The sequence below is a fragment of the Musca autumnalis genome, unplaced genomic scaffold (genome assembly GCF_047663935.1).
Source record: "Musca autumnalis isolate F117 unplaced genomic scaffold, ASM4766393v1 scaffold_3, whole genome shotgun sequence".
Classification (NCBI taxonomy): domain Eukaryota; kingdom Metazoa; phylum Arthropoda; class Insecta; order Diptera; family Muscidae; genus Musca; species Musca autumnalis.
In genome coordinates, this window is record NW_027411866.1 from 157,763,676 (window position 1) to 157,791,098 (window position 27,423).

General features: G+C 35.9%; 1 protein-coding gene across 1 annotated transcript in view; it reads right to left on the bottom strand.

The window, feature by feature from the left end:
• The window catches only part of LOC141398348 (uncharacterized), a 152,626-nt gene that overhangs the window by 109,611 nt on the left and 15,592 nt on the right, over nucleotides 1-27,423 (bottom strand). Inside the window, exons 2-3 of the mRNA XM_073975637.1 lie at nucleotides 17,145-17,304; nucleotides 16,923-17,017 (exon numbers count right to left, since the gene is read on the bottom strand). Of these exons, the coding sequence (XP_073831738.1) occupies nucleotides 16,923-17,017; nucleotides 17,145-17,304 (255 nt within the window). The remainder of the gene's footprint in view (nucleotides 1-16,922; nucleotides 17,018-17,144; nucleotides 17,305-27,423) is intronic.

Consider the following 27,423-nt stretch of genomic DNA (forward strand, 5'->3'; position numbering starts at 1 on the left):
CAGTTGCCCAACATAAGCATGGATTCCTGAAAATGTACAGCATAAAATGCCATATCCTCACATATTCGTCGAGTACTGAACTTTGTCCAGTGGACCAAATTTGAAATTATGTGAGTTAAATATAGAAACATATCAAAAATTTACCATTACGGTGACGCAAGCCATAGCTATATGCGACAAGATCAGAAGTAGGAGCAAGGTTATAAAGTCGCAGCCCGAAAGCACTCTGGGTGCTGACAAAGAAACCTTGTTGGTATCTTACAAAGCAATAGGCCGGTCTGTGGGAATCTATGCGGCGCCGTTGTGACATGCGAATGTTGCGCTACACAGCGGAAGAATATGTAATCCTGTCAGAATGGCGTCCTGAGGACTGCACCTTTATGTGGAGACGAAGATTTTACCGGTACATCAGCACAACAAGATGTTGTCGACGGAGTACCTTTTTGTGTGTTACCGCCGTTAGCATCCCTAACACGATCTAGTAGACAAGCTTCCCCTCACCCAGACACGTCTGGGCAGATCTTAATGTTCTAGAAAGAAAGGTCCAAAGATACAAGCGAAAAGCTCTAGATCAACGAGACTATTAGGCAGGCTTGAATATTATTCACACTACTGCAGTTGCGCAAGCCGTGCAGAGGTACAACGTGAATGCTGTACTTAGAGACCACCATCCATCGCATCGCAGTAGCAGAACGCCTGTTGCCAAGGCAAATACGAGTGGTTTTTGAAGATTTCTGCAACAATTTTCAACCGAACTACCTGTAGTTTGACATTTGATGTTCCTAGTGGTTACAAAACTTCTCCACAAAAAATGTTCGATATAAGTCGATGTTGTGGTATATCCCCCATATAACCGTACCTCCACATTTTCGATATTCTGAGGATTTTAGCTACAATTTTGAAGCGAACTAGCTGTAATTTGGCATTCGTGGTTCCAAATGGTCACAAAAATTTTCCACCACAAATTGTCAACATAGGTCCATGTTTTGGAATAGCCCCCATATAGCGGTATCTCCAGATTTGCGATATTTCAATTTCGAATTTTAGCTTCTACTTTTAACCGAACCAGCTACAATTAACCATTTTAAGTTCCTAGTGGTCACAAGACTTCTCCACCAAAAATGTTTAATATAAGTCCATGTTTTGGTAAAGCCTCCGTATAACGGTACGCCTCGATTTTCGTTATTTTCAGTATTTTAGCTATAATTTGTAAGCGAACCAGCTGTAATTTGATATTTGAGAGTCCTAATGGTCATAACACTTATTCACTAACAATTGTCAATATATAGGTCCATGTTTTAGTATATCGCCCATATAACGGTATCTTCCAATTTTGGGTATTTTGAGGATTTAAGCTACATTTTCTGACCAAACTGATTGTAGTTAGACATTTTAGGTTCCCAGTGATCACAATACTTCTCCGCCGAAAATTTTCAGTATAAGTCCATGTTTTGGTATAGCCCCCATATAACGGTACCTCCGATTTTCGGTATTTGGAGGATTTGAGCTTGAACTTTTAACGGAAATAGCTACAGCTATTTTCACATTTGATGTTCCTAGAGGTCACAACACTTCTCCACCAAAAATTGTCAATATAGGCCCATGGTTTGGCATAGTACCCATACAACGTCACCTTGCGATTGTAGGCATTTTGAGGGTATTAGCTACAATTTTTATCTTCACTGGCTATAATTTGATATTTGAGGTTCCTAGTGGTCACAACGATTATACAGGAAAAATATTCAATATATAGCTCACTGTTTTGGCATAGCCCCCATATAACGGTACCTTCCGATTTTAGGTTTTTTAAGGCTTTTACCTAAAATTTTGCCATACTAGCTGTATGTTAACATTTGAGGTTCCTAGTGCCCACAACACTTCTCCACCAAAAACCCCATTTTAGTTTAAAATATTTTATGCTGGAGTCCGGCTCGACCGAAATTATCTATTTTTTAATCCAAACTTTTTATATGTAAATTTTAGCTAATATAATAAAAAACTCATCAACTTATGATACACAAATGCGTTGTTGTATAAAAGTCATCCAGTTTTGTTGTTGTAAATTTTTAATCAAGTTGTCGTATATTTTAGTGACACATTTACATATATATTGTTGGACAGTGGACTTACGCCTTGTTTCCATTAGTTTAATTATTAAAAGCTATTTACGTAACTTCACTTCAGTACACTGACAATACGACATTCCACATTGTGATATTGAAAGAAATTGACTTTATTTTTGTTTTAAGTCAACATCAACATAAAAAATTCATAGGAAAAACTCATCTCCTTCCACAAATATTAACATTTCTATGTTGACTTAACAATTTCCTTATATTTTAACCCGTTGACTGTAGGCAAACACGCAGAAAAAAACTTCACCTTCTCTTTTGGTGCTATAAAAATGTCAAGAAATGGGATGCTCTATAAATCAGCACCTCTGATAATGTATTTTTATGTTGAGAAAGCTGTTCGCATTGGCTTAAAACAATTCCAAGTTTGTCTAACAAAAATACAAAAAAAAAAAGAAACAAGTAAAAAAGTATCAGTCGGCTTTGCCGACAGAGATATACCCTCAGCCTGTGTATATTGAAACATTTTTTCACAAAAAAAAACGCATGTATTTAGGGAGTTTTAAAAATTTTGGGCGTTTGAACTGACAAAAATGTTGATTAGGATTAAAGATCAAAAGTTTTGCGGAGGAGATACTAAAAAGAATGGATCTCCAGCCACTACATATGGAACCATAGGGGTTTTTTACAACTTCAGGGATGTTTGCTCAAGAAGTATGGACTTGCCCCTGAAAAAACATTTACCATCGCAATTGAGGCAGCGAATGCAAGTTGCTTCAACAAAAATCAAAGTGATTCGAAAGCAGGTCTTAAAGTGAACATGTATCCGAAATTTTGTGTGGGAGGTACCGGATGGAGTGGACAAATATAGTCCATATTTGAACCTGATCTATATCTGGTAGATATATTAGGATGTGTAAGGTATGGTCCAATTCGGCCTCTCTCTTCAAAAGTTATCGTACGCACAATTTTTCCGAACATTTTTGAACTTTTGTGGGGGAGGTACCTGAAGGAGTGCACCGATATGGCTTATCTTCGAACTTAAACTATGTTTGGACAAAATATTACTAAGGCCAAACTTTGGACCGAATATGCAGACCTGTTCGAGAGTTATTTTGCCCTCCAACCTCCTCACACGGTGTCATAGGGGTTTTTTGCAACTTTCAGGCTATTTTCTCAGGAAGCATGGACTTGCCCCTGATGAAACTTATACCGTCGTATGGAGGGCAGTGAATACAAGTTGCTAAAGCAAAAATCAAAGCGATTCGAGAGATGGTCCTAAACTGAACTTTTCCAAATTTTTGTGTGGGAGGTACCCGACGGAGTGGACCGATTGAGTCCATATTAAAACCTGATCTAAGTCTCGTACACGCTCCACGATGGGCAAAGTATGGACCAAATCGGTTACTCCCTTCAAGAGTTATCGTGCGCACAAATTTTCCGAACATTTTCGAACTTTTGTGGGGGAGGTACCGGAAGGAGTGGACCGATATAGTTCATCTTCGAACTTAAACTAAGTTTGGGCAAAATATTACGAAAGCCAAAATTTGAACCGAATCGGTTCATCCGTTCGAGAGTTATCGTGCGCTCCAGCCAGCCAGACAGACAGACGGACAGACAGACAGACGGACGGACATTGCTCAATCGACTCCAAATTGTCTGAAACACATTTCGTCCAAACATACTTGGGGTCTAAAACCATTATTTCGATGAGGCACATTTTGCCCGTATGAAAGTGTATATACCCTTCATAGCCTAAAGGCTGAGGGTATAAAAAGAAAACAACAAGAAATCTACAAAACGAAAACTTCTACTTTTAGATAACGCGAAGAAAAGAAGCAACGTCCAACAGAAGAAGTTCTCTTTAAAGTGCCATAATTTATAAAAAAGGTTTATTAGGCTATAGAGCAAACATGTCCAAAGTAGATGGAGAATTGCTGCAAGGTATAGGAAATGAAAAGGAAATTTATAACTCAACTAAAGTACTGAATGGGATGGACGAACAAGAAAAAGAAGAACAATAAGAAAAGTATTAAATACACATTTTCATTTTATCCGACAGCGCTGTCCTGCGCGTGTTTGTTGGCTAGTAAGTGAATCAAACGACTGTTCATGAAAAATGTCAGATAGGCATAGCACCAGAAGAATCCAAATATAAATGACCCAAAAGGCTTGAAATTGTTGAGGAAAAAACTTTCGTTGCTGTCAAAGTAAGGAAACTGTATTAAGCTTTGGATAGTTGTAACTAAAATTAATTGTTGTACAGAAGTGGCATTTTGGCATCACGAAATGCAAAACAACAACATTCGTAGGTAAATGATTCTGTTTTTGTGATGTTGGATTTTATAGGTAGGTAGCAAGGAATGGTTCTGATCAACTTTATCATACCAAAGTCCTGGATTAAGCTTTGGCCTTCTCATGCTGCCACCTACTAAGGTTTCTAAACTTAATAGCGGTCCATTGTAGTGAGCTAGCAGGTAACATATATTTACATAATTGATACTATAAAAAGTAAAAAATCATTATGTTAGAGACCGAACTTTTTATATGAAATAATTAGTTTGCCTTCCTGTCCACAATGTTAGGTGGAGATATTTGATAACCTAGGACAGCCCAAATTCCTAAATAAAGACTGAAAATGTACCTAACTATGCACCTTTATATTCGGCCTATATCAAAGGGTTTCAGTGTCACCGTGGTGCAGTGATATGCAAGCCCGCCCTGTACTCAAAAGGTCTGCGGTTCGAATCCCAGGTCAGACACTATCAAATATTCAACGGTGGCAAAAATACCATTCAGTAATGTTGACGACATTTCCTGAGTATTTCAGCCATGTAAAACTTCTCTACAAGTGGTGTCGTAAGACACGGCGTTCGGAATCGGCGATAAACAGTAGGTCCCATATCACTGAGCTAATATGAATCGGGAGATATGTCTCCCTTGTCCCTTCTTGGACGTTTGTGGAACATTTTTTAGTATATCAAAGTGTTAACCAATGTTGGAAATATTTGGTAGGGAAGTTTTGTGACTGCAGGGAACCTCAAATGGTAATGTCAACAATTGTTGTTGGATAAACATTGTGACCACCGGGAACCGCAAATGTGAAATTCCAGATAGTTCGGTCAACAAATGTACTTTCAATCCTGAAAATGCCGAAAATCGGGAGGTACCGTTATATGGCCACCATACCTGAACATACCAAAAATTGGGAGGTACCTTTATTTTGGGGCTATAAAAACATGAACTTATGTTGAAAATATTTGGTGGAGAAATTTTTGTGACCACTAGGAACCTTAAATGTAAAATTACAGAAAGATAGGTTGACAAATGTAGCTGAAAATATAATTGAACATTTTAAGTGGAGAAGTGTTGCGACTACCGGGAACCTTCAACTTCAAATTATACCTAGTTCGGTCAAAAAATTTAGCTAAAATTCTCAAAATACCAAAAATCCAGAGGTACCGGTATATAAGGTCTATACCAAAACATGGACAAATTTTTACGATTTTTGGTAGAGAATTTGTATGACTTCTGGGTTTCTAAAATGCCAAATTACAGGCAATTGAATCAAATAATGTAGCTAAAATCTTCAAAATACCGAAAGTGGAAAGTGCTTACACCTGGGAAGTTTTTGCGAATTCTAAAACTACAATGTTCATGGATGAAAAAAATCAATAAACAAAAAAATAAATAAATAGCGTTCAAGTTGTAATTTTTAGTGGTCTTTAAAGACCCCGGACATAACTCCCAAAATAATTCTGGACATAACTCCCAAAGTTCGTTGGAGAAGTTTTACCAGACTATGGTATTCGACGAAAACATTTCGTACACATATTAATTATTATTTTTTTTAATATAGACATGTAAATATAATTTTTTTCTTAATTTTTTTTGAGCGATTTTTATAGTATACACATACAAAAAATTGCATTTTCTTAAATTGTGGCGCTTTTAATTTTTCACAAAGTATTTGCATACTTTTAAATAGCTTTTTATTTTCTTAAAAAACGAAAATATTTTTGTAAGAAACCGAGCGATTTTTCTTCAAAAATGTTTTCGCCTGCGGTCCTTTCTGTTTTTTATTTTTATTTAATTCATAAAAAATTCATTACAGTTTATTATGTTGCCCCAGCGTCTTTAAGACTTTATAGGGGCTAATTGGTTTACAAAAGCTTATACGAACGGTATTATTTTAAAATTTCAAAAAATATTTAAAATCAAGAAAGAAAACATATTCAAATTACATCAGAACCATTCCGACCTCATTTGAAAGAAATGATTTTAATTCTTTTTTAAATGTTGATATCCTTGAAATAGCCGTACTTCGATTGGGAACATTGTTAAATTCCAAGCAACCATTGTGTTCTATACGCTGTTTTGATACTTCTAATCTGCATCTTTTTATCCGTAAGTTTGAAGAGTTCCTTGTATTAATTAAGGTTTGGTTAACATCAAACTGAATTGACTGTGGACCAATATTATTAATGGCTTTGTACATGTATGTGAGGAGTTGTAACTTATAAATTCCATACAGAGCACGATGGGACCAATGGCAGGTTTTTGAGGCAAAAAGTCATTTTTTCAAGTCAGCGACTGAAATCAAATAATAACGGAATTATTTTTTTTGTTTTGCCTTATTAAGGCGAAGGTCATTTTTAGAGTGATATTTGAATTAATTCTCTTTCGAGTTGAGCTATTTAGACCTAATAGGTACATTGAAAAATTAGGAATCCACCGAAGTCCCACACATTCAACCACTTTGCTACGTTTCACGGGTGGTTAGACCGATCATCAGGCATATTGAATGGTGTTTTTTAGTGGGTGGACGAAGGCTAAGCTTGGAGACTAGCATTTATATCACAAATCATTCGAAATTTGTATATTCGAATTATTTATTTATTTTAATGTTAGTCATTTAATTCCAAACCTTTCCTATAGTCCGACTTGGCTGGTAACCCTATTTTTCAATGCTTTATTACAAATACTAATTATATTCTTAACACTTTCAAACCTCCAAAACCAAAAAATTACAATCTGGCAACGACCCACGGTGACATGCCAAGCTGTCAAATTTGTCATAATTATGATTCCGTTTATTTCTGACATTCAGTCGTAATTAAACAATTTAAGTATTTTGGCGCCAAAACCTGATCTGTTGATATTATATATTTCTTAAAAATGGAAAATACGGGTAATGGTGTGTAAATTAAGATTATTATTAAAAGTGTAAATGTAATATTAGATGTGGCCAATAATTTGTTGTGTCAGTAAGTGATGATTTTTGATGTAGTCTATGGTATCGTCCATGTGTTCTTTGGAGTAGAACTTTCGGCTTCAGGGTGCATTCTCGTAAAAATATGTATCTGGTGAAAGGTGACAATGTCGGCTAACAGATTTTGAAAAGAATTTTTGCGTATACTTGCGAATAAAAAAATTATCAACTTCCAGATTTCGTAAAACTTAAAATTTGGATATTTTTAATTTTTGGTTGGAAAATCAGCGAAAACCTAAACACCTTATAGAATGGATTTCTCCAAATTTAATCGAGGTGTCAAAGACAACTTCATGACGGAAGTTAAAAAGCAAATTTATAATATTTGTGCACGCCTTAACCAAAAATGGATAAAAAATTGGAGGTAAAAAAGTCGTGTATTACAATTTGAAAGCTTATGGTTAGCTAGCGACACAGTATTTACGCTAGAACAAGGTAATGATAAAAAGAAGAGAGGGCGCCCTAATGTGGATTATAGTGAAGGAAGAAAACTTGCTTCGGAAGTCTGCTATGAACACGGCAACAATACCAAACCCTTGATTCATGCCGCCACTGTTTCGGCCAATTTGTCAAAAGAAAAATATTTAAACTATGTTCTCAAGGAAGTTCGGTATCAACCAACTAAATTGAGAAAACAATTAACTTCGACAGAGAAAAATTATGAACGATATATCCAAATCTGAACCGATTTCAATATGATGTCTCAATAATGTTTTCTAGACCAAATTCCGTCACACACTTTAAATTTCATCACAATTGGACATACAATTGGATTGCTGCACGAAATACCTAAAATCGGGTGCAAATATATATGGGAGCTATATCGAAATCTAAAGCGATTTCGATATAATTTGGCATACTTTTTTTCTAGACGTAATTTCGTCACACATTTAAAATTTCATCGAAATTGGACAGAATTTGCGTGTTTGTTGCACCAAATACCTAAAATCGAGTGAAAATATATAAGGGAGCTATATCCAAATCTAAACCGATTTCAATATAATTTAGCAAACATATTTCTAGACCAAATCCTGTCACACGTTTCAAGTTTCTTCGAAATTGGACAGAAATTGCGTGTTTGTTGCACGAAATACCTCAAATCGGGCGAAAATATATAAGGGAGCTATATCCAAATCTGAACCGATTTCAAAATAACTTGGCAAACTTATTTCCAGTCCGAATTCCGCCACATATTCCAAATATCATCATAATTTTCGTGTTTGGTCCATCAATTACTCGAAATCGGGCGAACATATATATGAGTGCTATATCTATATATGAACCGATATCAACCAAATTTGCCAGATTAGCTTCTAGGCCGATTATAAACATCTGCACGAAATTTTGAAGGTCTAGCTTGCCCCTGTGATTTTTTGCCTCAAAAACATATCAGAGGTAAGATATTTACCTGTATCTCTGTAAAGTTCATAAGTAGGGTATAGACGAGGCAGGTTAAACACAATCTTAAGAGCTTTGTTTTGGCATCTTTGTAATGACTTCAAGTGAATCGTTTTCTTATAGGCGTATACTAGTGCCAAGTAGTTTAGGTGACTCTGGACTAAAGAGTTGTATAGAAGAAGTTTTGTTTTTTCGTCATATGTGTATCTAAACTTATCTAGAATTCCTATACGAGGGCAGTTCGGAAACTTCTTAGCCTAGCACAAAAAGCGCGGTATAAACAGAAAAAAGTTAAGTGTTTTGGAAACTTCCATCTCTGGTTTGAACACATGTTAAATTTTGTTTCAATCTGGCAACTCCTTCATATAGAAACAGGTGTTCAAAAAAGACGCATCCGCAATTTCCTTACAATGGAAAAATTAGAAATGCGTTCTGTCATTAAATATTTACATAAAAAATGTTTATCGGGACAAGAAATTCATAATGATATGGTGAATGTGTTAGGTGAAAGTGCTCCTTCATATGCAACAGTAAAAAAATTGGGTTGCTGAATTTAAACGTGGTCGTACAAGCATTGAAGATGAACCACGTAGTGGACGTCCAAAAACAGCAACAACAACAAAAATTGTAGCCAAAGTGCATGATATGGTATTAAATGATCGACGAATAAAAGTGCGTGAAATTGCTAACATCATGGGCATCTCAAATGATCGAGTCCATTTAATTTTGCGTGAAGAACTACAGATGAAAAAGCTTTCTGCAAGATGGGTGCCGCATTTGTTAACAGTCGATCACGCATAAGAATGAACATTTCTTAAGCTTGTTTGGATCGTTTTAAGCGAAATAAAATGGATTTTAAGCGTCGTTTCTTAACTGTTGATGAGACATGGATCCACCACTATACTCCAGAGACAAAAGAACAATCCAAACAATGGAATGAAGCTGGAGGAAGTGCCCAAAAGAAGGCAAAAGCAATTCAATCGGCTGGTAAGGTTATGGCAACGGTTTTTTGGGACTTCAAAGGTATTTTATTGATTGACTATCTGCAAAAGGGTAAAACAATAAATTCAGAGTACTATTGCAACCTTTTGGATCAATTGAATGTACAAATTCGAGAAAAACGTCCTGACTTACAACACAAAAAAATAATTTTTCATCAAGACAATGCACCAGCGCACAAGAGTGTTTTAACAATGGCTAAAATCAACGAATTAAAGTACGAGTTGCTTGACCACCCACCTTATTCTCCTGATTTAGCTCCCAGTGACTTTTAGTTGTTCCCAAATCTAAAAAAATTCCTTGCTGGCAAGCGTTTTACCTCAAATGAAGATGCAATTACAGTTGTAAACCACTATTTTGAAGACTTTGAGGAAAACTATTTTAATCAAGGTATAGAATTACTAGAAAAGCGTTGGAAGCGTTGAAGTTTCAGGACATTATATTGAAAATAATAAAAATATTTTTGAAAAACTAACTATTCTCTTTCATTGATAGGCTAAGAAGTTTCCGAACCGCCCTCGTAAATGTCCCCTTTAAAAAAGAGAATTAAATTAGGAATAACGTTAAGATTGAGAACGTTTTTCCAAGGGCAAATATCAAGCTGTTGTGGCACCTTATATTATTATTAGAGTAACTCCCACTTGCATTGACAATTTTTAATCCAATAATAATAATAGCAAAAACAAAAAAATATGTTGAGGAAATTTATAAAATTTTTGTAAGAGAAAATATTTATTAAAAATTATTTTGTGAGTTAGTTGAAGAAAATGTAGTAAAAATAAGTCGGAGTTTTTCTTCTATTTTAGTAAAATTTTACGCAAAAAATCACATTTTTATACCCTCAGCCTTTAGGCTAAAGAGGGTATTTACACTTTGATACGACCAAAAATGTGCCTCATCGAAATAATGGTTTTAGACCCCAAGTATGTTTGTACGATATCCGTTTCGGACAATTTTGAGTAGATCTAGCAATGTCCGTCCGTCTGTCTGTCTGTCTGTCTGTCGGTCTGTCTGTCTGGCAGGCTGGTGCGCACGATAACTCTCGAACGGATCAATCGATTCGGTTCAAATTTTGGGTATCGAAATATTTTGTCCAGATTCGATTTAAGTTCGAAGATGGGCTATATAGGTCCACTCCTTCAGGTACCTCCCCCACAAATGTTCAAAAATTGTCGCAAAACTTGTGCGCACGATAACTCTTGTAGGGAATAACAGATTTGGTCCATACTTTGCACATCGTGTAATTTCTACCATACTTAGATTAGGTTCCAATATGGACTCAATCGGTCCACTCCTTCGCGTACCTCCCACACAAAATTTCGGAAAAGTTCAGTTTAGGACCTGGTCTCGAATCGCTTTGATTTTTGTTTACACAAGTTGTATTCGCTGTCCTCTATACGACGCTGTAAGTTTCATTAGGGGCAAGTCCATACTTCCTGAGAAAATAGCCTGAAAGTTACAAAAAACCCTATGACACCAGTGGTTGGAGCGCAAGATAACTCTCGAACGGATCTGCCGATTCGGTCCAAAATTTGGCTTTCGTAATATTTTGTCCAAACTTAGTTCAATTTCAAAGATGGATTATATCGGTCCACTCCTTCCGGTACCTCCCCACAGAACTTCGAAAATGTTCGGAAAATTTGTGCGCACGATAACTCTTGAAGGGAGTAACCGATTTGGTCCATACTTTGCACATTATGAAATTTCTACCAGACTTAGATGAGGTTCTAATATGGACTCAATCGGTAAACTCCTTCGAGTACCTCCCACACAAAATTTCGGAAAAGTTCAGTTTAGGAAAAGTTCGCCTTGGTTTTTGTTGTACCATCTTGTATTCACTGTCCCCTATACGAAGGTACAAGTTTCCCCAGGGGCAAGTCCATACTTCCTGAAAAAATAGCCTGAAAGTTGAAAAACAAACCCTATGACACCATGTTTATGGGTGGAAGCGCAAGATAATTCTCGCACGGAATTGCCGGTTACGGCCAAAATTTGGCCTTCGTAATATTGTTTCCAAACTTAGTTTAAGTTCGTAGATAAGCCATATCGGTCCACTCCTTCAGGTACCTACCCAACAAAAGTTCAAAAATATTCGGAATAATTGTGGGCACGATAACTCTTGATGGAAGTGACCGACTTGGTCCATACTTTACACATTCTCATAATATCTACCAGATATAGATCAGGTTCGAATATGGACTATATTTGTCCACTCCATCCCGTACCTCCCACACAAAATTTTGGATAAGTTCACTTTAAGACCTGCTATTGAATCACTTTGATTTTTGTTGAAGCAACTTACATTCGCTGCCTCAATTACGATGGTAAAAATTGTTTCAGGGGCAAGTCCATACTTCTTGAGAAAACAGCCCGAAGGGTGTAAAAACCCCCTATGGCACCCCATGGTCTATGTCGGTCCATTCCTTTAAGTACCTTTTCCGCAAAATTTTTGAACTTTAATCCTAATCAACATTTTTGTCGGTTCATAATAGACCAAAATTTTGAAACCCCCTAAATACATAAGTTTTTTTGTGAAAAAAAGTGTTTCAATTTGCACAGGCTGAGGGTATATCTCTGTCGGCAAAGCCGACTGATACTTTTTTACTTGTTTTTATTATATTCACTTCTCGAATACACGCTAACATCTAACGGAAGATCAAGTTCAAATAGATTTTGGGTTCCTTTAAATGCGGTATAATCTTGAAATAAAACTCTATCGGGTAATGTTCATTTTGAAATGCGTGTTGGACAATTTTGTAGAATTGTTCTCTCTGTTATGGGCTCAGGTAGATTAGAATCTGTATTTAAAGATAAGAAAACTGTCGGCCATAAATTATGTATTTTTATTACCCACAGCACTTATACGTGCTGTGTGGTAATGCACAAAAGGTCGATCGCCTGCAACACATTGTGTGCGTGAGGTGCATCAGAATGTTATGTACTGCGTACATAAGTGATATGTATGTATTGTCTATGTGTAGATTGTAAGGTCTTGAGTTAAGAATGAATACTAAATAAAATGAGTCTCTCTACAACCACGAGGCAAGTAACATCTCGCGGCGGTTTCATTTCTTTTTTCCTAATTTCTTTGGTTACATTTTAGTGTTGAGACTAGGAGTCGTCTTAACATTTTGGTGACCCCGACGTGATTGTTTCGTGTTTAAAAAAAAAGACACGTAATAGTTCGCGTAGATAGATAGTAGCGGGATAAGCGCGTAGAAAAAAAGTTACTGCGTTGTATTTATCCGCTAGGATAGGCTAGGATCATAGTGAAATGTGATAGTGTATCCGTCTATTTAGTATAGTGTTAGTGACACGTAGTGAAACTAAAAAAAAGTGACTACGTTAGGTTGGTAACATGTTTATTTAAAGAAACAAAAAAAAATTGAATTTGTTTTCTTAAAGGCGCACAATATTTTTTCGTCAAAATGAATTTTGGAGAATTCATTCAGCATCAAAAGATGTTGGGCGAATATATTGTGTCGCTATACTTAAAAATGAGCAAAATTGCTCAAACAAGTGTAGCAAGAGAAACTAGGGAAAAGTGTGAAGTCATTGTTAGTTCTTTCACGGAAGCCAGAAAGGATTTTTTAGACAATGATAGGGAGCTCCGGCATATGGGAAAATTTCCATATGAAATGCATAGCATATTCGCCTCAGGTGTGCGATATGCAATAAAAAAGTTCGACTATTTAGATCGCCAGATTAGAATAGATTTGGGCTTAGAATCAAATAGGGATTCGTCGGAGTTGCGAACTCCTTCTAGATTTAAATATATAGCTGAGATGGACAGCTTAAGTCCATTGGAACAGTATGAAAATAGACACATACTGCGCCATTCTAAAACATTAAAAGGTAGTTTAGTTAGAAAGTTTGAATATATGTTGAATGACTTGGAAACTGAAATCAGGACGGACTTTCCAAGTGTGGAATATATGACAGAAAGATACGATATTGCATCGTCAGTATTGATGGAATATTTGAGGGAATTTCCAAAAGAGGATGATCTCGTTGAGAATTTCAATTTTTTAACAATTTGTTACCGCATGTTGAAATATGGGAACATTTCCAGAGTATCACCTAAGAAGATGATAATAAAAAATAAAGTACAGTTTTTAGGTGGTCTAGGGATTCAGCAGGAAGTTGTTGAGATCTTGAAACATACGGAAACTGAAAATGAAAACGTTCGCGTTGATGTTTCGCGAAAGTACGAAAGTGTAATAAGTCTATTACGGAAAGAGAATGAGAAGTTGAAGTCCGATTTAGAGCAAAAAACGAATGCTTACTCAATTGCTGAAGGAAAGGCTCAAGATGAAAAAAGGAGACGTGTTGAGTTGGAAAACAACATTCAGAGTTTGCGTGAAGAACTTGCGTGCAAGGAGCAAAATCATTTTCGAGATATAAATGAAATACGCTCTCGTTGTCAAGTTGAAATAGAGGAGATGGACGGTCGCATCTCTGAACAATACGAAGCCAGATTGCAACAGTCTTCGGAAGTGATACGTGAACAATACGAAGAATTACGTGCCTCACGTTCACGTATTGATGATTTGAAAAGTTACATCCGAGAATTGGAAGCTACAAATGCTACATTGAAGACCCGTAATCGTGATTTGGAGGAAGTGATCCAAAATGAACGGACACGCCATGCTGCTGAGGTAATAAATCTGGAAGCTGAATTACAACGGTGCCGTGATGAAATGGCACAACAGCAGCTAGAATATCAAGGTTTAATGGCTATCAAGGAGTCATTGGATTTCGATGTTACTGCCAAAGACAAACTACTGTGTGGCGATGAAGATTTCTGCCAAATCAACAGCAGTAGTGATGACATCGAAGTTTCTAAATATGAGCCGATGGTAACGGTACAAAACAAAGGTACCAATGAGATGGAAAATGATGATTGGCGAATTGAACGTAAGGACAATCCGTTCTATTGTCCTCGCAACGTTGCGAACGCAGCTTATAAATCATCAACCAAAATTGTTATGAAGTCCCTACAAGAGCAGAGTGGTGAAAGGGAAACGAGGTCGCCGTGTAATGCCGTTGGCGAAGAAGTTACCGGTTATCGCACAACCAGAGCTGATGCTAGCAATGTTTCAGGTTATCCCCTAAGAAGAAAATGGATTTACCACGCATTTAACCAACGGAAAAGAAGTCCTCATCCTAGCTGGTTGCTGAAGGTGTTGGGTGCCATCACCTAGATTTAAAGTATCACAATTCTTTCTATTCCTAGGATTAATGTAGAACCTAAGTAATGCTTTCAGCAATTTGAAAATGAAAAATATTATATTATGTTAATGATAATATCCCTATCTTGTAAAAAGTAACATACAAACATATAATTGTTAAAAGATTAGGATCTTTTCACGGCGGGGAGTATGGACAATTTTGTAGAATTGTTCTCTCTGTTATGGGCTCAGGTAGATTAGAATCTGTATTTAAAGATAAGAAAACTGTCGGCCATAAATTATGTATTTTTATTACCCACAGCACTTATACGTGCTGTGTGGTAATGCACAAAAGGTCGATCGCCTGCAACACATTGTGTGCGTGAGGTGCATCAGAATGTTATGTACTGCGTACATAAGTGATATGTATGTATTGTCTATGTGTAGATTGTAAGGTCTTGAGTTAAGAATGAATACTAAATAAAATGAGTCTCTCTACAACCACGAGGCAAGTAACATCTCGCGGCGGTTTCATTTCTTTTTTCCTAATTTCTTTGGTTACATTTTAGTGTTGAGACTAGGAGTCGTCTTAACACGTGTGAATCGCGAAATCCTCAAAATAGCTTGCTGCGCATGTGGTTTACTAACACACCGAATTCTTTTTTTTTTAATTTGTACAAATTTTCCAGGATTTACTTTGGCCGCTAAGATGTACATCGCCTGCGGCGTAGTGTGCATCCGATGTCATTATCATCCAAGAAAAAATACATTGATCTAAACCTATTTCGATAAAGTCCATCAAGAACCGTGGATGTAGCATCACACACTATTTTTGGGATAAATCGGATACAGCTCCCATGCCACTAAATTTTTTAAACCGCTGTTTTCACAAAAACTCGAGTGTTGTGTCAGTTTCTTCATTGAAAAGGAAACGATCCACAGAAAACGTGACTAAATCCGCAATATTTCCAAAAACATTTTACGCACATTTTTCGGTTTTTGCAGTTCGCCCTTCCGGACCGTCAAAAAACTAAAATATCTTGGGGTCTCAATCAAACGGATATTGTAAATACTGTACCCCAAAAATAGGGTTTTTTGAAAAAATATGGAACTAAATTTTGGCCTGTGGCAGTGGATTACTCTGATGCTGTCTGGGCTACATGGTCAATATACATATCAAATTATGCGTAAGGGAGATGCAATGGAAATTTTGAAATGTGATACATTAGAAGTGTAATCTTCATTTTTATTCTTCTACTTTTACTTTGGACAGATATCGTTTATTTAACCGGTTTAACCGTCAATCGAATAACAAAGTAAAAAACTCGTTTCTTTCAACGTGTTTTTACCATTTACGTGTTTTTATTCATTTACGCGGTCACAGCTTCCGCGAAAATTAACTTTTTAGCCACATTTTTGAGCGTTGATTAAAAACACTTCGTTTGATGCAACTATGGTCAATTTCGTGATACACTGCAATATTTCGCGAATTATAACAGTGCAAACCTTGGCTTCATCAATGTTAATTTTTTTGACTTTGCGTTATATACACTTTTCACTAAAAATTTGAAAAAGGTGGAAATAAGCAAGTCGACAATATAAGCCTCCAACAAAATGTGAGGAACAATTAACTTTCTTCAAAATATATTTTTGCAAATGTTAGCGGATTTTCGCCCTAAAAAATATCAAATAGGTGGAAATAAGCAAGTCGACAACAAAAGCCTCCAACGAAATGCCAAGAAACAATTAACTTTCTTCAAAATATATTTTCGCAAATTTTAGCGGATTTTTCGCCCTGAAAAAAATTTAAAAAGGGTGGAAATAAGGAAGTCGACAACAAAAGCCTCCAACGAAATGTGAGAAAACAATTAACTATCTTCAAAATAGTATTCCCCCATTGGCTTAACTTCATCACTTTCCAATAATTGCATACAAATTTAAATTTTTTAAAAATTTGGCAGAAAAATTTGAATGTTTAATTAACATATCATATAAAATTAAAATAATTACCTGACGCGTTGCGGCAGCAGCTTCAAATACGTCTGCATTTCCACGTGAAATCATAGGCCGAAACGGTTCATCATTGGGATTCGTTGCAAAAGAACCTGAAAAACATAAATAAATTATTACAAAACGATTATGTGATTGGAGTTAAAACTTCGGATCCGCAGAACACTTTCATTTAGTTTTTGTTGAAAATAAAATGTTTTTACTTGATATTTCTGTACATACCCTCCTGATCTGATGAATCTCGTTTTCCAGTTCTGCTTTTCTTTGGTTCGGTAGCTGTTTTCTTTACATCTTTGGTGTCGACAACCTTTTTAGTGTCTGTCGGTTTAATTGCCTTATCTTCGGCCAGAACAAAGCCCACTAAAAGTAACACAAGTAGTATCTGGAAGAATATAATCAATATATTGTCTTAAATAAAATAAACAAATATTTAAAGTTTGATATACAATGTTTTTGGCACTGTCCAATGAAATGACATAGTTGAATATGTTATATGTTATGTCAAATTGTTTCTTTTTGTTGTTGGGGAAATTATAACATAACATTTCACTTCAAAGGGGTTTCATATTCAACTAGCTTTGTTGTATCACTATCTTATTTAGATAGATATTCTTGTTGTACTTATTACAACCACTAAATGAAAATTATATTTATCTGGCTCTTTTACATTAATCATAAAATATTATTATAATAAAATATTAATTTCAAATTTCATAATCATAAATGCTATACAATTTTAATGGTAACACTTTTTCGTTAGTCAAAATCCTTAAAATGATCACTCGAAAGGATATTACCACTATTACATTTATTTTATACACTTTGAAATTGAATATCAGCATTTGTTTGTGGACAATTGGCATTACATTTTCATTAATACGTTAAATTAACTAATTATGCTTGAATGAAGAATCATAACGGGCGAATTTAAATATTGATTTCAAAATAGCCTTTACACACAAATTACATGAAAATACAAATACGTCATATTATTAAAACATTTATTAACATGAAGTTTAAATTATATAAATGGTGTTGAACACAAAAAAAAAACAGTTGGTAGCTTGAAATATTTAAGTGTTTGTGCGATAATATTTTGTGGCAAATTAAAATATGAAAATATATTATGGACAAGTGGAATGTTTGAAATAATACAAGACCTTGTAAATTACACATATCAATTGTTTAAAAATAATATATTTAAAATGGACACAATTGACTGCACATATCTATACATATAAAAGAGCAGCGTATTGAGTGAGGGACTGGAACTAACGCATTTTAAGTAGCCGATTGCAGTTTGATTCCCAAACTCAAACTCAAAAAACATTTTTATCCTAGTTGAGTTTTAGAGATTTCAACACAAAAATTTGACACGGCGCACAGTGGTTCAGAAATCGATTTTTCTGGCCAACGCCCCAATTTTTTTCGTCACCGGTTGTTAATTTCTATACGGGATTCGATAGTAAAGATATTGAAACTAAGGAACCAAAAAATTAGGTCAAACATTGGAAGGTGTGGACGTGGCGTGTTCCTATAGACGACTATTTTTTCGCAATTTTGGAAACTACGCCAGTTTTGTACATTTCTATAGAAAGATATAAATATTTCTCTGTGTTCATTGTGTTTTGTGAAGTAGGTAGGATTTTTGTATTTAAGAACCGTTTCAATAAAATGCCGTAGCGTTTTCACGAAGTGAGCTATTTTATTTTTCCTCAGGCACTAAATTTTAGTGAAATTCCAATTTTACTGGACAAGAACTTTTAAGTAACAGCTTGGAAAAAAAATCCGTTTCCACAGAATGATGCCCGAGAGTGTGCTCTTTGAGCCCATATACACTTTTGTACAAGTCCGGTACAGTCCGTTTAACACTTTTTTAATTTTTTTGAAATTACATAGGTAAAAATGTGTGTTTTCCATACCGTTTCTCATGTAAATTATACATTTTTAATAAATGACTTTTTATAAGATTATTTGAGTTTTATGAAAACCCAAGGAGTATATTTTAAAGTTTGGAATAAAATTAAATTTTTGGAAAAAAATGGTTGAAAATTTTTTTCCAAATTTTTGTTTTTAATTTTTTGTATTTTTACGGTTTGTTTATTGGTGTTTGACCTTTTTTAAATAGTTATAACATACGAAAAACTCAAAAACACTCACATTTTGATGCAAACTATGAAGAAAGTTAAATTTTTTAACTTTTAAATTCCGCCGCAACTACTAGACCGAATTCGAATGGTTTTACTGCATCAGAAAGTTGATTATGTTATCTGTCGAACAAAATACCTCTATCCATTCAAAAGATACAGAGTTTTGACAACGAAAGAACGATTCTGAACCACTGTGCCGCGTTTAGTTCGGCTATGCCGAACTTTTTATACATCCACCACGAAGTGTATTGAAGTAAATAGGAACAATTAAATTCTTTTCGTTAATGAATATTTATTAAATGATAATAAATATTCCCATTAAAAGAGTTAGCATGGGTCGTCGTCGTTGTTCTTTGTAAAACATGGACCAATATTATAAATTTTCCGATTTGACTTTTTCTATCCTCTAGCAATACACAACAATACACATGGACCTCTACCGACAAATTTCAGGTGGGAAGTTGTATACCCCAACGAAGACTTTATATCAGACTTCAGTCGTTTCGGTGGGATATTGAGGCCACAAGCTTCAAAATACTGAAAATCGGAAGGTATCGTTCTATGGGGGCTATATAAAGACGTGGACATGCACCCGAAAATTTCAGTTGGAAAGTTTTGTACGCCCAATGAAGGCCAAGTGCCGAAAATTCGAAGGTATCGTACGATGGAGGATATATGAAGACTTGGACATATACCAACAAATTTCAGCTGGAAAGTTTTATACACCTAACGAAGACCATGTACCAAATTTCGGCCATTTGGGTGGGATAACGAGGCCACAACCTTCAAAATATCGGAAATCGGGAGGTATCGTTCTATGGGGGATATATGAAGACGCGGACCTATACCAACAAATTTCAGCTGGAAAGTTTTATACCCCTAACGAAGACCCTGTACCAAATTTCGGCCATGTTGGTGGGATAATGAGGCCACAACCTTAGAAAATCGGGAGGTACCATTCAGTAATTTAGGCCACCGCCTTCAAAATATCGAAAATCGGGACGTACCGTCCTATATTCCCAGCGAAGACTAAATAATAAATTTCAGCCGTTTCGGTGGAATATTAAGGCCACAACGATCAAAATATCGAAAATAGGGAAGTACCGTTGTATGGGGGCTATGTGAAGGCGTGGACCTATACCGACAAATTATTTATTTAAACAACAACAACAAATATGGGATTAAGCATGTCCATTGAAAAAAAAAAAACATAAACAAAATAAAAGTCGTTATCCCATCTCTTATTTGGAAAAATAATTGATATTGGAAAATTACACTATGCAACACTGGAAAAGTACATATTGAGACTACAGAAACCCTAGTAGAATTTTGTCCCGTCAGATACAGTTCGGATTTTATGGTCTCATCTATACCAGGCTAAAACTACAGTTTTTTGCATTTATTGAGCCTATATCTCGGAAACGATTAGGAACTTGGCTTTGCTATTTTGGCAATATTGAGCCCTAAACTAGTAGAACTTATCTTCTGAACAGACCCCATAAGAAACACTCCATAGGGCATCAAAATCGATAAAATATAGAAAATTTTACATAATTGCTGTAATTCTGGTCAGTATCAGCTAAACTAATGGGAGTTGAACCAAGTAACCTTTTATAAATATCTTCCAAATTTTGTTCTCAAAAATTCTTCAGAACATTCGGAAACTCTAAAATGCTTACTTCATGTTATTTTAGCGGTATTTTGCATCATATCTTTTAAAACACATATTTCAAACACAGTTCACACCAACAGTTTATTCTCGCATTTCGGATTTCACAACATTATTGACATATTTATTAAATTGTCGTTGAAAAATATGCTGAAAACAACGTGGTAGAGGCATTTTACAGCAATGACATGTTCTGAAGAGTTGTGTATTACATTCCAGCGAATTTTCTTCCAAAAGAAAACATTAAGAAAAAATTAACGGGTTTGGATATATGGTGCAAAATCTATAAAATTATGAAAATTTTCAATATTTTATAAAATTTGAGGCAATAAATGTAGTTTTTCGAGTTCATTATTTCTCCAAATATTTTATTCTTGCCCTTATCTACAAATTTGCGTCAGAGGTCAGATGAAGATTCACAAAGGTTTCAGAGATATAGCCCAGCATTTCTTTACACAGTCAATATTTAATCATATTTAGATGGGACCAACCTGGATCTGACACAACAAAACCCAACTAGGGGTTTTGTCGTTTGGGTCTGTACTTTCAAAAAATCCTATGTTCAAATTGTTTGCACAAGATTACCTCAAAAATGTTGCAGAGTGTTATTTCTCATTTGTTTTGCAATGATAATAATTTAAATGATTTTCTATATATGCATATTTCGCTTATTTATTCTCAAAAGAGCTACAATTTCACCCATATAACAGATTAATGTACATCCCCTCATCATCTAAAATCCCACTGTAGTAGTTGGAAGGATGGGACAAAATCATACTGTCAATTGTAACCAACCAAAAAAGAAGCACCACAGGAAACCACAAACCACTACACACTCAATATTTATTTTGACGGTTATATTATCAATAATAATGACAGAGGATACAAACAACTTTGGCGAAAGATAACAAATCGAACCACTTAGACATTTCATTAAATCGAACTTAAATTGATGTATGTGACGGCGACCCCATTGTTGTTGTTGTTGTGTGCAACAATGAAAGAAGACAAATTTTATTGCCCATTATCACTTCCTCAAACTCGTTGTTAGGGGTTTTGGTCTTTGAATGGCATCAAGTGCTTAAGGAGTTTCGGTTTGAATGAAATGGCAAAAATGGGGTTTAACCAGGCGACAGCACAAGGCTAAAACCATTGTTATAAGTGGGCGAAAGTGAAAGTCAAATAAAAAGAAATAAAACCATATCAAAATTGAGTTTTTTATTATTTATTTTTGGGCTTTGGAAAAAACCATACTTTCACTTGAGTTTATCTCGGAAAATCCATGCATCTGGATATAATCATATAGATTTGTGACATCAATAAATGAAACCATTTAAATGATACATATGTGCTTAAAAACCAACATTCAATAATTTATAATAGTAATTTTGTTTTGTTATAAAGTATGGTCATAAATTTGAGATTTAAGAAATATTTGAAATAAATAGTATTACAGAGATCAATTTATGGACTGCTTTAGATGTTATTAAACGCAACGACCACTATATAAAGAGGATATTAAAAATATGTATTAGCTTTTAATAAATGGATTTTTCTGTTCAAAGTGGTTCAAGACAAAAAAAAAACAACAAACTTGCTTCGACTATCAGTGTAAAACATACAATATACACACCTAAGTGAAGCTTAACCTACGCAAGCTTTATATCCTTTAGCAGATAACTAAATTTTGGTTTTGGTCAAAAATAATGTATACCACGAAATATAGGCATTTTAAGTATACCGATTTCAATAAAACATAAATCATCAACTCTGGACCGCAATTAAGGTTAAGGAACGAACCTATTATATATGGAAGAGGAACTTAACATAAACTTAATTCATAATATGAAATATAAACAATAACATATAAAATTAAAACTAAACAAGTAACAAGGACGTATCAGTCAGCTGTGCTGACGGAGAAATAACCTCAGCCACTGACCAAGAAAAAAACAACAAAACCAAACCAAACACAATAATTATGCCGTATATAAAATATATTGATTTTATATCACGTGTTTTCTTTCAAATCTGTACCATTGTAAATGAGGCCGCTCCAACAATCTACTGAAAAAGAGTCAAAACGATGCGAGAGGAGCTCCTAAACTTCACTTTATCCGAATTTTGTGTTGGAGGTACCCGAAGGAGTGGACCGATATAGTCTATATTTCAATCCCATACTGGACTGGATGAAATAATACGATTTGCAAAGCCTGCATCAATCAAAAACTTCCTGTGAGGATTATCTTGCGGATTTGCCATTTTGGTTGGTGCCGTCAGGGTTTCTTGGAGCTTTTAGGCCAATACCTCAGGAATTATTGACTTACTCCGGCAAAAAATTATACCATCGTAAAGCGAGTCACAAAAAAAATTACAGAAAAACATTTCAAAACGATCCGTGAGGAGCTCTTAAACTTCACTTTATCCGAATTTTTCGAAGGAGTGGACCGATACAATCCATATACCAACCTTATACATTTTTTTTATCCTTTATTTATTCCACTTGGGAACATAGGGCTTCTACAAAAGAATTCCATCTTACTTTATCGTTACAAATATGTTTTAAATTATCTAAGTTTGTATTTTGCTTGTGGGTTTCATTCCAAGGCCATTCTAGCTATGCTGTACTGTGGCTTCCGTAGTGTATGGCCTATCCATTTCCATTTTTTTCTTGTTATTTGGCGGATTATGGGTTCCTCGTTTGTCATTATCCATAGATCAGTGTTTGTGATTCGGTTTGGCCAGAATATGCGACAAATTGTACGAAGGCATCTGTTCACGAATGTCATGTTTCGCTACCATAAAGTAGGGTGGATTTTACACACGCGTTAAAAATTCGTAATTTGGTCTTCATTGAAATTTGTGTTGATCGCCATATTTTCTTTAGCCGACCGAAAGCGGCGCGCGCTTTGTTGAGTCAGTTTTTTAAATCATCATCGATTCCTCCATTCTCTGCCATTACTCTACCAAGGTAACAAAAAACCGATACGTATTCAATTTGTTGGTTTTCAATGTGAATATGCATATTTGTGGTGTTATTTACTCGCATTGCTTTTGTCTTGTCTATGTTGATTTCTAGACCCACATTTTTGGCCAGTTCGACGAGCTCATTGAGTTTTTCTTGCATATCGGTGCATTTGTGCGATAATAAGCAGATGTCATCTGCGAAGCCAAGATCCTCTAATTTTCGGTGCAAATTCCAGACGATTCCCCTTTTCATCGTTTCAAGTTGTAGCATGATTTGATCCAATGTTACGGCGAATAGGAGTGGGGATAACGGACAACCTTGTTTAACACCTGTATTTGTTTCAAATATATCACTTGTGGTTCCGTTGTGACGCACATGTAGTTTGTTGTTTGTATACATAGCTTGTTTAATGTTTATTATTTTCTGTGGTACCCTCTTTTTCTTTAATGCCGACCAAATTGCACTTCGCCGTAAAGAGTCAAATGCTTTTTTGAAGTTGACGAATACCAAATAAAGAGGGGATCTCCATTCAACCGACTGTTCAATAATAATGCGCAATGTATTTGTCTGGTCCACACAATTACGATGTGGTCTGAACCCAGCTTGTTCGTCGCGTAGCGATTCTTCCACCCAGTGTAGCCTGTTGTTTATGATTGTGGCTACTATTTTGTAGACTGTATTAAGCAGCGTGATGCCTCTCCAATTGTTACAGTCTTTGCGATCATTTTTTTTGTGCGGTTTTATAATGGCGCCGTTTGTCCACTGGCTGGGAAATGTTTCGTTGGACCCTGCCTCGAGTATATGAGGGAATAAAAATTCAGCAGAAGCGATTTGTTTCCCCTGGCGATTTGTTAGTTTTTAACTTTGTAATTACACTAGCGATCTCTTCTACGCTCGGATGTTCTGTTGATATTCGATTATCCACTATAGCGTCCTCGATTGGCGACATAGGGGCTTCTGCATTATTCGCGTTTCCACAGTTACTTATGTCCATAAAGTGTTGTCTCCATCTGCGTGTTTGTTCAGCAGTGTATGTCAAAAGATTACCATTTGTCTTTTATGGCATGGGATCGGCTTCCGGTTTTATTGGAAATATGATTAATAATTTGATGCAATTCTTTCATATTATTTTCACCTGCCGCTGCTTCTGCATCGCTAGCCATTAACTCCAAATATTTCCTTTTGTCATTTCTCGCAGCTCTTTTAACTCTTTTCGCTAAAGATGAGTAACTTGATTGAAAAGGTTGGTATTTTTTTGAATTTTCATGTTATTACGCTCATTGATTAAATTCCATGTGTTTTCTGACATCCATACTTTCCGTTCCGTTTTCTCGTTGTAACCAATTTTATCCTTCGCTATATTTATGATTGCTTTATATGTGTCTTCCCATGTTGTGTTTGTCGACGGTACACAGTCTCTTAACGCGTTGCTTACCTCATCTCCCCTCTGACTATTTTTCAATTTTGTTACATTAAAGCGTTTCGGTATTTTGTTCTGGTTCTTCTTATATATTCTCCTCAGCTTGATTTTTATAGTCGCCACCACTAGCTCGTGGTCGCTGTCAATATCAGCACCTCTGTTGGTGCGCACGTCCATTAAAGACCCTCTCCATTTGCGGCGTATACAAATGTGGTCTATTTGATTTTTTGTGTATCCATTTGCCGACGTCCATGTATATTTATGTATATTCTTGTGTGGAAATAGTATACCGCCTATAACCAGCTAAAATGTTTGGCAAAGTTCAATAAATCGTTCCCCATTGTTGTTCTTTACTCCCAAGCCGTGTTTTCCCATAATTTCAGATGTGCCATCATTGTTGGAACCTATTTTTGCATTGAAATCCCCTGTCAGAAGTAATATGTCGCGCTCCGCTACCTTGTGAATAGTGGCAGTTAACTGGTTGTAAAACTGGTCCTTAATTTCTTCTTCTGCATCCTCCGTGGGTGCATAGCATTGCACAATAGTAACATATTTTTTGACATCGCTGTAGAAACGGGCCATTATAATGCGTTCGTTATACATGACTGGATGAAATAATACGATGTGCAAAGCCTGCACCAATCAGAAATTCCCTGCGAGGATTATCTTGCGGATTTGCCATTTTGGTTGGTGCCGTCAGGGTTTCTTGCAGATTTTAGGCCAATATCTCAGGAAGTATGGAATTCGGCAAGAAAAAAATTGTACCATAAAGGGAGCCGCAAGGAAAACTTACTAAAAAAAACTGCAAAACCATCCGAGAGGAGCCCTTAAACTTCACTTTATCCGAATTTTGTGTGGGAGGTACCCGAAGGAGTGAACAGATATAGTTCATATTCGAACCACATATACATCTGGAAGGAATAATACGATGTGCATAGTTTTGACCAAATCGCTTGCTCCCTTCGAGAGACCATTTTACAGAACAATTTTGAACTTTTGTGGGGGAGGTACCAGAAGGAGGGGACCGATATGGCCCATCTTCGAACTTAAACAAACTTAGTTTATAAATATTACGATACCCAAAATTTGGTTCGAATCGGTTGAACTGTTCGAGAGTTATCGTGGGCACAAGCCAGACAGACAGACATTTTTCGTCTCAAAGTGTATATGCCCTTCTAGCCTAAAGGCTGAGGGTATAAAAAACAAGTGAGCCAAGGCTATACACCACTACCCCTGTGCATAAGCTTTTGACTGGTAAAATTCAAAATATGAAAATTGGGATAACTTAGCGCCTTTGCTATGAATGTCTTCATTTTGTTGAAACGCATTTAAGCGCATAAAAAAATGGAAAAGTGGGATGTACGCCAAACATCAATAGGCTTATTTCTCTGTGAGACCCCCACCAACTTCCAAAATTTCGTGAGGATCCGATCGAAATTCCGACCTGTAGTGTGATTGCACAAAAAATGGAAAAAGGGATGCATTACCGACTATTGCGATATCTCTGTTGTTTGACCACCTATGACAACCTACTTCACATAGTTGTAAAGGTGATATTTTCTACTTTCCTTGTAAGGTTTTGCTTTCGATATACCTCTTACAGAAGAGAGATATTCGCTTTGAAATAAAACGTTGACCTTTTCTCCAAATACGTTTTTTTCTCACATACCGACCCCTGTATAATATCCGACCATTACCAAATCAATAGGTTTTTTTTCCTCTGTGGGACCCCATAACACCCAAAATTTCGTAACGAGTACAGCAAAATTACGACGTGGACCGTGATTAAAAAAAATAAAAAATTGGACGACTATTGCGATATCTGTGTTATTTGGCCACCTACGCCAACCAGCTTTACATCATTGTAAAGATGGGATTTCCTACTTTCATAGTCAGACTTTGCTTTTGGAAGGTCCCCAACTGAAGCTGTGATTATTATTAAAATAGCAAAAATGAAAAGTTGTGTTCTATTAGCGGCTATTGCGATATCTTCGTTGTTTGACCACCTACGACAACCTACGTTACATCGTCAGTTTGAACGTGAGTTGAATGTCGTGGTCGACGGTAGCAGAATTCCGACCACAAACTGCCCTAAAATTTTAGGGGTCACATTCGACACTACATTCAGGTCGTGCGCACACGGCACAGCTATCTGCGACAAGCTGAAAAGTAGGAACAAGGTCCTCAAGTCCCTAGCCGGAGGCAAAGATTCTTCCAGTAAAGCAACACAATGAGATGCTTTCGTTGCAGTACCTGCTTGGATGTTACCGTGTGAGCCATCCCAATCACCATCT